Source organism: Orcinus orca, chromosome 6 (assembly GCF_937001465.1).
Source record: "Orcinus orca chromosome 6, mOrcOrc1.1, whole genome shotgun sequence".
Taxonomy (NCBI): Eukaryota; Metazoa; Chordata; class Mammalia; order Artiodactyla; family Delphinidae; genus Orcinus; species Orcinus orca.
In genome coordinates this window covers 75,905,885-75,922,165 of record NC_064564.1, presented here as the reverse complement: position 1 = coordinate 75,922,165, position 16,281 = coordinate 75,905,885, and the positions used below count along the sequence as shown (strand labels likewise).

Sequence of the window (16,281 nt, the reverse complement as noted above, 5' to 3'; positions counted from 1 at the left end):
TGACTCAACAATAACAGTACAATTAAATACGTGTGTGATGATGATGATGAAAATCGCATTTGACCCTTCCTCTACTCTTTGATCCAGGTAAGGTCGGAATCACCTCCTTTCTACACGGGAGGTAACTGAGGCCAAAAGACAAATCTGTAGGGCTGTAAAAGGCAGCGTGCGGAGGTGGAGCCCCAATCTGACTCCATAAGTCAGAAGCTCAGACAAGGCTTTGGCGGCGGGCCTGCAAGTCCAGGATGACAGCTCGCTCTGCGGAGGAGCGCTTACAGGTATGGGGGGCTACCAGCCGGCGGGGCAAAGCGTCTTAGGCGGTTTACCAGATCTGAGCCCAGGGCTCTGGGTGCTTTAGGTGGGGCCAGCCACAAGATATCTAACTAGGATCTGGCATAGCTGGGATTTACGAAATACCTGCGCTCAAGTCCTGTGGTCTCCACGCGGGTCTGATTAACATATCTGAGGGTTCGGCTACCGTAGGACACTTACTTAAGGGCACGCCCCACAGCCCGGTTGCCGGAGCTGGAATGGGGCCAGCGCGGAGGTGGTATCCGAGCGGAAACCTAACGGGGCGGGGGATTCTGCTTAGGGCGGTGGGGACACGTCCCGGGAGAGGAGGCAGCTCTGTGGTTCCGCTCTGGGTCGGTGGCGGAAGAGACCGGACGTGGCGTGAGTCGGCTGCGGGTAGGAGAGAAGGCTCGGTCCGGAGCAGAGGGCCACATCTGGGCGGCGGAGACCTAGGGGACGGGACGTCGTCGCGGCTCTCGGTGGCGGCGGCAGAAGTGCCAGGCCGCTATTTGCGCCTCTGCGCGTCCCCGCGCGCAGCGCCCCGGACTCCCGGAGCGATGAGAGTGCAGGTCAAGGTAAACGCCGGCGTCCCAACCACCTTCCCCCACTACCCCCGGCCTCCCCCGCCTCCGCTCCACCCTCTACTTCCAGCTACCAGGACTCGCAGCCTCGAAGCCCTGAGTCCCAAGCGCGATGGGAAGTTCTGGGGAGCTTGGGGAGTTAGGGAGAGGAGTGGAGCCCCTGGTCATGCCTTGGTCTCTTGCAAGGCTGCCAAGCCTCAAACTGCCTGTCACTTAACCTATTGTTTGGACTGGCACACGTGGTGTGTGAATAAGTACCATTGATGGTGCACATTTTATTTCTTGCATTTCGGCATAGTCCGGTTGTTGGTACTTTCTTTGGAGCCAGTTCACCTGAATTAGCCTCTTTGCTCCACCACTAGCTACGATCTTGAGCAAGTTACTGAACCTCTGTGCTTTGTCTTCCTCATCTGGAAAATGGGGTAATAGTTATAATTTGAACATTAAATGAGATGCTGTATATGCAATGTGCTTAGAATAATGCGTAATATATTTAGTGGATTGCAAAAGTTTGGTTGTTACTATTTCATCCAGGCAATAATTCTATGAGATCTAAGTATTACCACCCACCCACTCCCACCCCACCGGTTAACAGGAAAATGAAGCTGAGGGAGAAGAACGGAGTTAGGATTGGAACCCAGGCAAGTGCTTTAAAACACTAAGGATATGGATATCACACACAGGATTTTGAGCATTTGTTCCTAGGGAGAGGGTGGTTCATTATTAACTACCAATGTGGGAATTGAGTTCTTCAATTTCTTTCTCCCTATGTACAAATTTTGGTGTTTCATTTGGTTTGGATTCTTCCATAACTGATAAAGCATTAGATACTCTGGCCTGACACCTGGGTTTGGTGAGAATCTGACTGTTTCTTAGGTATCCCTCACCACCACCACCATGGGGTTGGGGAGTTGAAAATCATTTGAGATGGAACCCAGCGGGAACCTACTTTTTGGGGCCAAAATTGGGGATTAGTACCCTCAGAAAGTATTAGACTTGCTTTAATAGACAAGGGTGTGAATAACATGTTGAGTTGATTGTACCCCAGAGGAGAGGGAAAGACCCAGGCAGAATATTGATGATTTGCCACAAATTTTGGTCTTATCTTGCCCACTTACAATTCTCTATCATAGCTAAGTTTTTTTGGCAGGACTTCTATGCCAAAACTCAAGCATTTGGTAAATATTGGACCTGAAATATGTCTTGCCTCTTTTTCTTGCGCCCTGGGTTTTTTATCATGGGTTTCCCGTATAGGCTGGAAAGCCCAACCATTTTCAGAATGATTCTCTTCACACTTCCGGTAGAATCTTCCAGTATTGGAACTGAAAGTGGCCATCCTACCTGTAACTGTTATTTCTTTGTGTCACATCAGAAATCTACACAGCAACTATTTTCCTGTTTAAAAAAAAAAAAAACATGGTTAGGTGATGTGGGTCTCAGTTGTGATGTGGGTCTCAGTTGTGATTTTTCTCTTTTTTACTTCTTAGTTTGACTGAAGTTGTATATACACATAGTTCAGAGACAAATAATTCCATAAGGTTCATTACTAAAAACAGCAGAACCTCTACCATTTTCTTCTTTTCAGAAAGAGCAGTCATGTTCATCTCTTCTGGCTGGTTGGTACTTCTTTGGGTCTCTAAATAATGCTTATATTGCTCCCTCTTGATTTTTCAGGTTTAGTCATCAGGTACTGTCTTTCCAGCGTGGAATATGAGTATTTAGCTTTCTTTTGAGTTCCTTCACCTACCACTCACCTGCATCCTTCCTGTTCTTTCCATCTATCTTCAGAATATAGCTAACTCATAATTTTTATTTAGGTCAATATTTAGTTCAGTCAACATTACTATGCCTTCCTATCCACTATTAAGAACCGGATTATGTACTACATGATTACTTTCCCTTCCTTACTATTGTTTCCCCCTAGAGCTGTCTTTCTGTGTGTGTTTGCAGAATTTTCTATGGAGTTTTCACTAATTTAACCACAGGTTTTTTGCCAGTTGTCTAAATCTTCTCTCAAGATCTTCCAGTGCAACAGCTATTTCAGTCAATTTTATCTTGTTGAATACTGCTCTTTGACCTGCTTTGCCTGTCCAGAATGGTAGCCCTTGATGTTGGATACACAGCTGTTACCTCTCTTTTTACCATCATTTTGGAGATTCCCTTTGCCTCTCTCTTATGCTGGATCCTGTTTCTTATATCCCATGTCTTCTTCTTTCTTGATTATTTCCCATTGTTTTGGTGGAGCACATTCTCCAGTAGGTCTCTGAGAAAGGGTACATGTAAGGTAAACTGAATCAACGTATTCTTTAAAAAAATTTTTTAAAATTTTATATTGGAGTATAGCTGATTAACAATGTTGTGATAGTTTCAGGTGCACAGCAAAGCGACTCAGCCATACATATACATGTATCCATTCTCCCCCAAACTCCACTTGCATCCGGGCTGCCACATAACATTGAGCAGAGTTACCTGTGCTATATGTCATGAGAATGAATCAATGTATTCTTATGACATATTATCCTTCCAGATTTTTTTTTCCTTAAAAAAGTTCCACTAACAATACAAAGATAAGTTCTTTTGGTAAAAAATTAAAACACTACAAACAGAAATTCAAACAGAAAATTCCCTTTCTATCCTTTGTCCTCGTTGCCCTTCAATCCAGAGGTAATCAAACCATTGGGTTTGTAGCATATTATTTAGGTATATTATTATATACGTATGTATTTATTCTGATTTGTGCATTTGCTTTTGCATATGCACAAACATATGCATATGCATATGTTTATTGATATGCAACCTGATTCCTTTAAAAATAGTTCTTGGACATCTTTCCATGTCAATACATATTGATCCTTTCTTGGCTCATATGTTCAGATGAGCTGGATCAATCAAGATCAAGCATATAGCATTTTCTGAGCAATCACTCTTCTAGATTCACTCAGCCAACAAATATTTACTGAGTGTCAACTGTATGCTAAGTCCTGTTCCCAGGACCTGGGAATATACAGTTAACAAAACTTTTATTTTGGGGGTAAAGAGGGATAGTGAGATGGTTCTAGATGATGGAATTGAGCTCAGCTGCAGCTTTAGTTAGCTTGTTTTTCCTCTCCTGGAGTACAAACATCATTCAATCAAGTCTGTCTATCTGTCTGTCTCTTTCTCTGTATAAAATCGTGACCATTACAAATTGAACTCTATAACTTGTGTACCACCAGAGCAACAGAATCATATCCCTGAGATACAGAAATAGATTTTATGAAAAAACAAATGTGATATATACATACAATGGAATATTATTCAGCCTTAAAAAGGAAGGAAATCCTGTTACATGCAACATCATGGATAACCCTTGAGGACATTATGCAAAATGAAATGGCTGGTCATGAAAAGACAAATCTTGAATTGTTCTATTTATATGAGGTGTCTAAAGTAGTTCAATGCACAGAAAGAAGTAGAATGATGGTTGCTAGAGCTTGAGCAGACATGGAAATGAGAAGTTGTTTAATGGGTGTAAAGCTGCATTTTTGCAAGATGAAAAAGTTCTGGAGATTGCACAAAAATAAAAATATAGTTAGTAATACTAAAATGCACACTATAAAATGGCTAAGATAGTAAATTGTACATGATGTGTATTTTACCACAATTTAAAAAAAATAAGAAAAATTTGACACAAATTCCACAGTGGGATATGTCCTATACTTTGAATTCATGATTGAACCTGCTTTCAGCTGGGTTCAGCTTTTGCCTGAAATCATGGTTTTTCCAGGGCTTGGGGAGTGGGCAACAATGCACTGCCCTGGAAACTCTTCTGATGGACTTGGCACCAGAACCTTTAGCATGTCCCCTTGTCGGGGGCAGCCCAATGCTGCTTTTCCTTTTTCCACGAGTGTTGGCATTTCCATATCTCTGGGGAAAAGGTTCCTAAGTTGTTTATAGCACAGATAAACTTTGAGACTATTTCAGAGTTACACAATTGGGAGCAGTGAGAAGTGGTCATTTTGTTTGCCTTAGAGGTTTCATTCTTTCTCAGGCTTTGTAAGCACGTGCCTTTGCAAGAAACTTTTGGTCTGTTTTGATTGGAAAAGATGACTTTTACTCCATGGCACAGACAGGTACCTTCCCTAGCCCTGGTTTTCCTGCATTTTCCCAGCTGGCATTTGCTTTCCAGCCCTGGCCCTGATGTGCAATGATCCTCTGCCATTTGCTGGCTCTGGATCTTGAAGCACTCCAAGATCGGGTAAGGGTCAGATATCCCGGGATTGCAAATGTGCTGAGTTTTGATTGGAGAGATCAGCCTGGTGAATTGGGTTGTTCTTTATTCTTCCACCTCTCCCAGCCATATGTGGGCATCATATGGAATTTCTTTCCAGGCAGACTCAAAGCCCAGTGGGGTGAATGACTATGAACAACCAAAGTTCTCTCCTCACTTAGCCTATTGTGCACTCGGAGCTTCTTGTAAATAGTCATTTTTGACATGAGCAAACCACCTGGCCCAGGGGAAGAACCATTCCTGTTTATTAGGAACTTGCACTTTCTGTAGCAGGGCTACTGGTAACATTGGAGAATATACACTCTTGGGAGTCTTTCCCTGTCCTGAGAGTTTAACATTCTCTTTATCTTCCTTGGGCTATGGGCCAGGAGGACGGCTCAGGTTGCCCACACAAACCAGAGACATTTAAGTCCAGGCAAAATTTGTTTGTGATTAGAAGATCAAGAGCCTGAAAATCATATGCCATATTGGAATGCCTAGCAAGTTCTTTCCTTTCTCACTAATTTCCCTCAGTTGCTGCCGAAAAAGGAACAGGATATGGTAATTGTAGAGTCTTTAGAAATATCAGCAGGGAGGCCAGAAGACTAATGAAAGAAACCAAGAGTCAGAAAAAGTAGTTTTACTGCTGATTGCGGCACTCTTCTGGCCTCGGGCAAGTTAGGTCGGTTTCCTTATCTATAAAGCAAATGGCCACTATTTGCCTGCCACTTCTTTCTAAGGTCTCTGAATGTGCTTTGAGTTAGAGATTCCTTTGACAATCTGATAAAAGCAATAGATAATCGACTCAAAAACTCAAAGTAGAGTGGAAACCTGACCTGCTGGGCACTCAGGCTTACTGGCCAGCGTAAGCTCTGTCTAGAAATGGCTGCCCACCCTTGGCCTTAGCAGATTGTTGCAAAGTTGGAATGCAAGCCTAGTATTGCCAGATTCTGGTTATTTATTTATTTTTAAATTAAATTTTATTTTTTTAACTTTCCTTGTTGAGGAAAATGCAGATGTATAGATTCTTTCTGGAATGTGAACCCCCTGGGTTTTTACATTTTACTAGTTGCTTCAAAGATTTTTGAAAACACCTTTATGGACTGAACAAAACACATTTGTGGCCTGCTTTCTGCCTGTGGGCAGAAGTATATCTGTATTTCGTTTTCTACTATGGTTAAACCCAAATTATTTATAGGTTTATTTTGGGGCTTTTCTCTCTTTCTGTCTGTGCCACTCCCTCCTTAAAAATTTTTTAGCGGATTTATTGAGATATATTCACATATCATATAATTTACACACTTAAAGTATACAATTTAATGACTTTATTATCTTCACAGAGTTGTGCATTCTTCACCACAGTCAATTTTAGAACATACTTATCATCCCTCACACTCCTTAGCTGTTAATCCCTAATCCCTCCATCTCCACTAGCCCTAGGCAACCACTGAGGTACTTTCTGCCTCTGTAGATTTGCCTATTCTGGGCATTTTATATAAATAGACTCATACAATACGTATGCCTTTGTGACTGATTTCTTTCACTTAGCATAACATTTTCAAGTACTGGTATGTGTCATAGCATGTATCAGTACTTCATTCCTTTGTATTGCTGAATAATATTCCATTGTGTGGGTGCCTCACATGTTATTTGTCCATTCATCAGTTGATGGATATTTTTGTTGTTTTTGCTTCTTTGTCTATACTGCTATGAACATTTGTGTACAGGTTTTTGTGTGGACATATGTTTTCATTTCTCTTGGGTAGACACCTAGAAATGGACTTGCTGGATCATATGGTAATTCCATGTTTAGCCTTTTGAGGGACCTCCAGACTGTTTTCCACAGCAGCTGCACCATTTAAATTCCCACCAGCAATCTATGAGAGTTCCAGTTTCTCCCCATCCTAGCCAATACTTTGTATTGTCTGAACTTTTGATTATAGCCATCCTAGTAGGTGTGAAGAGGTATCTCATTGTGGCTTAGATTCGCATCTAAATGATTAATGACTAGTGATGTTGAGAATCTTTTCCTGTGTTCACTGGTCATTTGTATACCTTCTTTGGAGAAGAGTGTATTCAGACCCTTAGTGTGGCACTTGTTTTTGATCCAGCTCTTGAGATTTTCTTATGAGAAATGCCCATCTTCATATCCACACAAAAGTTGTTATACAGTTTCTAGGGATTCCTGACCCTCTTGATATCTCTCTATGGGTCTAAGGATACCCACAGAGGATGTGGTATAAAGTGGAGATTTTTCTGGGCACTTCATATACTTGATTTCACTCATTATTATCTATTAAGGACCTCATGGGATTTGTATGAGGATCAGATGTTCAGGAATGTGATTTGTAAACCCTAAAACACTATTCAGCTTCAAGGATTAATACAGGTGCAAATTCTGGGGGTAAATGATGGTGAAATGAAGTTGTTAAGGGCATGAACTTGAATCTGACTGCCTATGTTTGAATCCTAGTGTTATTTTTATGAGCTGTTGTGTTCTTGGGAAAATTACCCAACCTCTCTGACTCCGTGTCCTCATTTGTAAAACGGAGATAATAACTGCACCTACTTCCCACATGCTCTTGGGCAGAGTTAATATAAACAATGTGCTTTGCGTTGGGCAGGTGGGTACATAGAAAGTGCTAAATGAATTCTTAAGTTGCTACTGTAGACTAAATGTTTGTGCCCCCCAAAAGTTCATATGTTGAAGTTCCAATCTACAATGTGATGTTATTTGGAGGTGAAACCTTTGGAAGGTAATTAGGTCTTGAGAGAGGAGCCCTCATGAATGGGATTAGTGTCCTTATAAGAAGAAACACAAGAGAGATGAGTGCTCTCTGCTATGTGGAGATACAGTAAGAAGGTGGCCTTTGTAAACCAGGAAGAGGGTTCTCACCAGAACTCAACCATGAGGGCACCCTGATCTTGGACTTCCAGCCTCTAAAACGTTGAGAAATAAATGTTTGTGGTATAAGCCACCCAGCCAATGGTATTCTGTTACAGTAACCCACCTGACTAAGCTACCCACTAGTTATATTATCTTATAGAACAGAACAGGTTATTAGCTTATAGTGGAGCAGGTTGGTCTTTGCATATGAAAACAGCTTTCATCTTTCTGGAAAAAACAGTTTTCCTCTACTGATCTTTGAAAGAGCCAAGAGTTTTTTTTGTAAAATGAATCTGTAATCTTAGGAAAGAGAATTTTCCTTCCAGAAGGATTTAAGTCCAGAGGGTACTTTAGAGATCCTTAGCCTGGATCAGTTAATCCTGTCTAACCTTTGTCACCACTGTTAGTGTCTGCTTTAAAGTGATTTAAAACAAACAAAAAACAAACCCCCCAATCTTTGTCCTTATCTGGCCTAGAGAAACTCAGGTTCCAAGTAGGCAGTTTTGCTCTGTGATCAGGTCAAGTGAGTAGATATTGTTGGATTAAAACAAAGAGGGTTCAAAGTCTTAAGATTTAAACGCTTTATAGTATTAGCTAGAGTCTTTAGGGCAGTCTTTTTTTTTTTTTGGCCATGCCGCTCGGCTTGCAGGATCTTAGTTCCCCGACCAGGGATTGAACCCAGGTCCTCTCGGGGCAGTGAGAGTGTGGAGTCTTAACCACTGGACTGCCAGGGAATTCCCTAAGACAGTCTTAAGAAAGACAAACTAGGAGGGAGTCAGTGAATTGACATAAGTCTTTGCGGATTGGATCTTTGTTCTTGGATGAAATAAAGGCAAGCCTTTCCGGCTCATGTTTTGGTTTCTTGAGCTGCTTACAGACGCTACCTTTTTTTTTTTTTTTTTTTTGGCCACACCGCATGGCCTGTGGGATCTTAGTTCCCTCTCCAGGGATCGAACCTACGTCTCCTGCATTGGAAGTATGGAGTCTTAACCACTGGACCGCTAGGGAAGTCCCTTACAGCCACTACCTTTGAAAGAGAAACCACATTTTGAGAAACAACTCTTTTAGTGGAGACATTTCAGATGGAAAGTGCATCTTGCTGGCTGGTGTTTGGGTTCAGCAAATACTGAGTGTGAAAAGCAGGGTGATAGATGAAGGAAAAGGAGCCATTTACCCAGAGCAGGACCTCTGAGGCCCTTCTCTGTGGGGTCTCCTTGATGTCAGAGTCTTTCATTTCAGTTTAAATGAAGAGAAGAGCTCTGTAAGGTTCAGGCCAGGAGAGAGTTTCTGAGAATTATTGGAATCCCAATATTTTGTCAGTTTTATTCTGACTCACAGATAATGATTCGTGTGTGTGTGTGTGTGTGTGTGTGTGTGTGTGTGTGTCGTGTGGATTTTGTTAAAGAAAATTTTTTCATGACATTGTTAAAGATAGCAAGGAAGACCAGTCAAGAAAAAATGACTGCAATGTGGGTTTTGCAGGAGGGAAGAGAGATCAGGCTCAACTCCAAATACGAGGAAAGTGGAGATTTATTGTCAAGGAGCAAGATGGGGTCAGTGGATGGAGAAGGGTCAAGAGGAAACATCAAGGCTAGGGGGATTCTTGCTAAACCAGCTCAACAGGATTCTTGCTGAAGGTGGGCCAGAGTAGAGTGATCAGATAGCAAGCGTGGGAGATTTTTGCTGAATTAACTCAGCAGAATTCTTGATAAAAATGGACTAAGTGGGCCAAGGACAGAGCCCAAGTTTGGGGCCTAGTTAGAAAGAGGACTCAAGTCAGAAAGAGCCTGACTCACGTTTGGTTAAGGGAGAGAGTCTTCCTCAGTTTGCAGCTGGAGGTGACTAAGGTAGAACATTCTTCTTTATAATACAATCAATCACAAAATAGGTGAGCATTTGAGCAACACATTCTTTAAAGAAAAAAGCTGCTTTTCTTTTGTTTAAGCACTCTCTTAGAATTGCCTTTTTAGGTCATTTCAAGGTCTCTTCCTTATGGATAGAGTATATTTCTTCTCATCTTAAAATAGCAGAAGAAATTAAATGCAGAAGAAATGTCTTAATAATCAAAACCCAGTGAAAATGAAAACCTGTTGTGTAGTTTGGCTTCTCAATGACTTAGAGAAAGGCATTGTGCAGTAGCTATGTTCCCTTTTCCTTCCTGAATTGCATCAAAAGTACAGTCAGTTTCTAAACAACAACACTGGCACTTTGAAAATCAAGTATAACAGCCAGAAACAGAAGTTGGGAAATCTTTTCCTAGCAAATGAGATTTCATATCTGCCAACAACTGTTACAGAATTCTTGGTACCCCACTGACAGACTTCTGATTCTCAACTTACTGGACTACCCTCATTCCATTAAAACATCTTTTTCCTCCTTGAATTTTAGGGGAATTTTTTGTTCTGGATGTGATTTTTTTTTTTTTTTTTGAGACAAAGAAAAAAACCAACCTGATTAGTACCCTACCCTAAATCTCTCAGCTTAAATTAAGATAAAAATCTTTATGATTTCTATCTTTTAAATTAAGTTAAACATCTCAAAGATATTTTTTTAAAAATTAAGTTAAAAAATCCTAAAGATGAAGGCAAAAATCTTATATTAAGATATAAGATTTAGGGGAGGGAATATTCTTAGTTGATAACTGGTAGAAAACTCTTGGAAAGGAATTTATCAAAACTGCATCCTGTGGAAACAGGTGTGTGATATCCTCAAAGATGATCCTTGATTTAATATATTTAGGGAAACAATGGATAGTTTATCTGTTCTATAGAGTCATAATACTTCCATGTGCCTGTATGAGCAGAAAACATTTTCTTCTTTCTTATCTGTTGTACTGGTGGCTTTTATACTTTGCAAAATTCCCTGTTAAGAAAAAGTTAATGGGGCCTGGCTTACATGTTCCATGAATGATAGAGTACAGGCTTAGAGTAAAAGAACTAAGAGCGGCATTTTAACAATTATAACATTATAGCAAATATGTTTTGTTTGTTTTTTGCTATGTAGCAATTAGGCACACAGTTGTAAAATGTTTACCTAAAGTAATTATAATTAATTTTTTTAATGGAAGTACATTTAGCTACCTAAATGCAGCTAAAGGAATGCTCATGAAAATTTACATCCGCACAACTGGACGGCTGGAAATTATTTTAACAACCCCTGGGGTGAATTACCCAGGAAGAACAGTATTTCTCCAGTTTGCTGATAGAGATTTCTTACAGACTAGAGAAGAAAACACACTCACCTTGCTTTTGCTCCCCACTTCCTTTCCTTTCATTATACCTTGCCCTGACTGCCCATTAATCTCCAATTACATTTACTCTTATTTATTTTTATTTTTTTTTTGCGGTACGCGGGCCTCTCACTGTTGTGGCGTCTCCCGTTGTGGAGCACAGGCTCTGGACGCGCAGGCTCAGCGGCCATGGCTCACGAGCCCAGCCGCTCCGCGGCATGTGGGATCTTCCCGCACCGGGGCACGAACCCGTGTCCCCTGCATCGGCAGGCGGACTCTCAACCACTGCGCCACCAGGGAAGCCCTACTCTTATTTTTTATTCTAAATTCCTATTGCCTCAGTTTAGTTGTCTGCAGACCCCCATAACCTGGGGCACACATTTTTGGTTAGTATATGAGGGACATTCCTGGAATATTGTGTGGCAGTTTCTCCATAGGGTGATCAGTGGGATACTATTGGTGTTCCCCGTCTATCTTTTAAGTTGGGTGGATCCTCTACTGAGAGAGCATTTCATATGCTTTGTGGTTCACAGAATACATACTGTACTGTACTGATGTTGTACTGTAGAGAGCTGGTAATAGAAAGGGGCACTGTGACTGCACGTGTATCTCCTGCCTTCCTTTCTCTCTGGTTAAGATGAGCAAAGGAGAATGCTGAGATTTGCAGCCGTCTGAGCTAAATGGTCTATGACTTTCTATAGAACATTGATTATAGGGTCTGGGGCAAAATTACCAAGAAGGGAAAGTTTGCCACTCCACTCCTTGCGTCTGTCAGAAGAGGAAGCATTTTCTTCAAGGCTGAGCCTTCCTCCTTGGTTATTCATACCATTTTTTTCCCCTGCTCCCCGCCCCCCACCGCCACCGCCAAAGTCTCAAGTCATTTTTATTCTCTCTTGCATCTTCACTCTCTTTTATCTACATACAAGGTTCAAACTTTCTTAACATAAGATAAACCTTCTTTCAACGTTGCCTATTAAACATAGTGTAAAAGAATGCTGGTGCTGGTATTTGATAGAAACTGCTCCTCCTCTGTAGAGGTGATAATCACTGTATTTATCTCACAGTTGTGAATATTACTTTAGCTAGCCCATAAAGCATTTAGCCCAGCCCTTGGCATATATGAAAGTCTGCGTTAACGTTGGCTTTTGCTTTACTTTGTTGGTCTAGTGGCTGTTTTTATTTCTTTCTCCCAAGGATATCTTACACTAGCTTTCTTCTCTGTTTTACAACCTATTTCCTGACTCTCTCTCAATCTATTTGTTTGTCATGGACAAAAAATTGTCCTCCTTACTTTGTTTTCAATATTAAACACTTCTCAGTTTTTCTTTGAAACTACCTATTTTTGAAATAATGCAAACATTTTTATTAAAGAGAAAAACTTTCTCCCTTCTTAACTTCAGGTATCATGTTACCATCCTGATTCGTAACTCTGTTTTCATTCCCTGAACCCTTCTACACGCTATGCTTAGATGCTCCCAGAGGTTCCTGGCTCTTTTATCTTCTCTGTTCTCTGCTCCCCAGTGACTCTGTGGCTTTTGCCATACCTTAACATTGTTGTCCTCTGGATTCTCCCCCAGGCCTAAATCTCTGCATTTCTAACCACCACCGAAGTTCATCAACCACCTTTCAAAACCTTTGTCATCTTTCAAGGACTTTCCTGAGTTTTGTGTCCTCCATGAAGACTCCCCAGATACTGGCAGACAGAAGGGATTTCTACTTCCAAGGAGTCCCACAGCTTGCTCTTGTGCCATACTTGGTATCTATTAGTAAACATAGTTTCTTCTCTTTTGGTGTTGGTCTTTGGGACACAATTTTATTTATTTTTATTACAACCATGTGATATGCCCATCAAAGTATTTTGAAGGAATGAATGAATGAAGCTATTATTCTTAGCGATATCAATATTTTAAAGGAAGAGTGGGTAAACTGATATAATATATGCTGCCTATGGGTTCTGGAGGGCTGATAACCACACTCATCATGCTTCAATGACATCTTTGGGAGGAGGGATGTGGTAGGTACTAAAGTCAGCTGTTAAGTTAAAAATGAATGCAGTCAAAATTATCCTCCAAAAGTCCCTTATATTGCTTAGAAAGAGAAGTACGTGAAGATTTGGTCTCTAGTTGCTTTTTCTGTATGTTGGAATTTTCTTCAGTTGAGCACCAGATTAAATAAGGGATGTTGAAATACTACAGTGCAATCATTGTGATGAGATGGGCAGACTTAAGGCATGCATGTGGGACCTGAGACCAACCAGGAAACAGTAGGTCCTGTCTCTCACTCACACTCAACCCTAGTGCCTATGAAGTCACTTTGGGGCAGTGGTCTTTCATGTGTGGTATCCCTGGGGACTCCTTGGGATCTTTGAGACCCTTTCAAAGGTCCTCAAAATCATTACTTTTTAAAAAATATTTATTTATTTATTTATTTATTTATGGCTGTGCCGGGTCTTAGTTGTGGCAGGCAGGATCTACATTGCAGCATGCAGACTTCTTAGTAGTGTCACGCAGACTCAGTTGCAGCACGTGGACTCTTAGTTGCGGCATGTATGCGGGATCTAGTTCCCCAACCAGGGATCAAACCCAGGCCCCCTGCGTTGGGAGTGTGGAGACTTACCCACTGGACCACCAGGGAAGTCCCCAAATTATTATTATTGGGTTTTTTTTGGCTGCATTGGGTCTTCGTTGCTGTGCATGGGCTTTCTCTAGTTGGGGCGAGCGGGGGCTACTCTTCGTTGCCGTGCGAGGGCTTCTCATTGCGGTGGCTTCTCTTGTTGAGGAGCACAGACTCTAGGAATGCGGGCTCAGTAGTTATGGCGTGCGGGCTATAGAGTGCAGGCTCATAGCTGTGGCGCCGGGCTTAGTTGCTCCGCGGCATGTGGGATTTTCCGGGACCAGGAATCGAACCTGTGTCCCCTGCACTGGCAGGCGGATTCTTAACAACTGTGCCACCAGGAAAGTCCCCCCAAATTATTTTTATAACAGTACATTATTTCCCTGTTTTACTCATTCTATCATGAGCATACAGTGGAGTTTTCCTGATGTTACATGACAAATCCATAATATCTAAAAAGGCTATTAAAATACTATTTTCTTTTTCCAACTCCACGTCTGTGTGAGGCCAATTCTTTTTATATACTTCAACCAAAAACACTTTGTAACAGATTGAATGCAGAAGCAGATATGAGAATCCAGCTGTCTTAAGCCAGACAAAAATACAATGCTCTTCTCATAAACCTTTTAAAAATATTTTTCGTGAAAAATATTTTATTTATTTTAACATGTAATAGGTTTACCATAATTATTTTTAAATTAACTAATGGGTAAATACTTTAAAAAGTCCCAGTTCTAATTTTGAATACATAAATATTGGTAGCTATACTCTATAAGTGAAAGCTTTCTGGAGGTCCTTGGTAAATTTAATGACTGTGAAGGAGTCCTAAACCCCAAAAGTTTGAGAACTGCTGCTCTTGGGCATAGTATACTCCTGAATGTGGAATGGCATTGATATTGTCCATACTTCAACATTTTTTATCTTCTTCTCGCCTTTTTTCTTCTAGTCCTCTTTCATTCTTTTTTATTTTCCGCTTTTTAAAAATTGAAGTATAGTTGGTTTACAATGCTGTATTAGTTTCAAGTGTACAGCAAAGTGATTCAGCTATACACACACACACACACACACACATACACACACACACACGCATGTATTCTTTTTCAGATTCTTTTCCATTATAGATTATTACAAGATATTGAGTACAGTTCCCTGTGCTATATAGTAGGTCCTTGTTATTTACCTATTTTATATATAGTAGTGTGTGTCTGTTAATCCCAAACTCCTAATTTATCCCTCCCCTCCTCCCCCCAACCCCCGCTATCCCCTTTGGTAACCATAAGTTTGTTTTCTATGTCTGTTAGTCTATTTATATTTTGTAAAAAAATTCATTTGTATCTTTTTTAGATTCTCCATATAAGTGATATCATATAATATTTGTCTTTGTCTAACTGACATCACTCAATATGATAAGCCCTCTCTCAGTCTTTTAGCAAAGATTTTGAATTTGTCCAAGTTAAATATGTGGTATGTGTCTGCATGGAATTTCAAGAAGCATTGTTCTTTCTGCCGTGTTACACTTAGAAAATGAAACAAGTAATCTTCATTGTACAAATAAAGCTTACTATGGATGACATAAATGAAATTGCCTTTAACCTGCAATTCCTAATAAAGGCTTTATTGTCTCAGAGGATGGTGGGTTTTCTAACAGTCAGTTATTTGAGTATAGCTCCACTAATAGTGAAGCTTCACTCCAAGAAGTTGTTTTTTAGACTATGTAGTTCACTTGGATGTAGTCCTAGTAAAGTTTTGGATAATTTAACAAGATATTTGTAGCATAAATGAAGACCATCTGTGTACTTGGATAACATATTTGTGGATATTTTGCTGGGTGGAGATTGGAAATTGAGTATATCTAACTTGGAAACCTTAATAGATTAGAGTGGTTATACAACAAATAGGCCCAGCATTCAGTTAAACTCTGTATTTCACTTTCCACGGGCAGTTGTAAAGAACACCCAAAAGGGAAACCTCCCATTTCCTTTTCCCTTCTTATCAAAATGATTTCACATGATCTGAAATTATAAACATCTTGTTTGCAAGTTTAATTCCCGAGGATACTGAATAAGGCTGAAAAGCATGTGTGACAGAGGAAAGGATGTCTTCTCATTGCCATTTGAAATTGTGATTTTGGACTAACATAAAGAGGGCTTTCACCAATCTGGGGAGTGGAGGGATGGGGTATGGTATTTTAGTTTGAACTTTTATGATATGCTCTACTAAGTAGGTCACTGTTGAGTTCTTCTAATTCCCCATTAGACTCTGTGGAGAATTCATAAATGTTTTACTCATGTACTTTTTAAAGTTTATATAATCTAAACAGTCATTCTGAAGTTCTAAATGCTTTTGCTCAACAAGGCAGTATACGAAAATTTCATATAAATTTCTCACCTAAACAGGAGAAGTGGCATTTTAGGGAATTGTGAGTTATTTA

At 40.5% G+C, this 16,281-nt stretch overlaps 1 protein-coding gene across 1 annotated transcript in view; it reads left to right on the top strand.

Annotated features, from left to right (window-relative positions):
• The first annotated feature begins 457 nt into the window (after positions 1-457).
• TRPM6 (transient receptor potential cation channel subfamily M member 6) overlaps positions 458-16,281 on the top strand; it is a 193,416-nt gene continuing 177,592 nt past the window's right edge. The window contains exon 1 of the mRNA XM_033440262.2: positions 458-866. Within this exon, the coding sequence (XP_033296153.2) occupies positions 531-866 (336 nt within the window). The 5' untranslated portion in view covers positions 458-530. The remainder of the gene's footprint in view (positions 867-16,281) is intronic.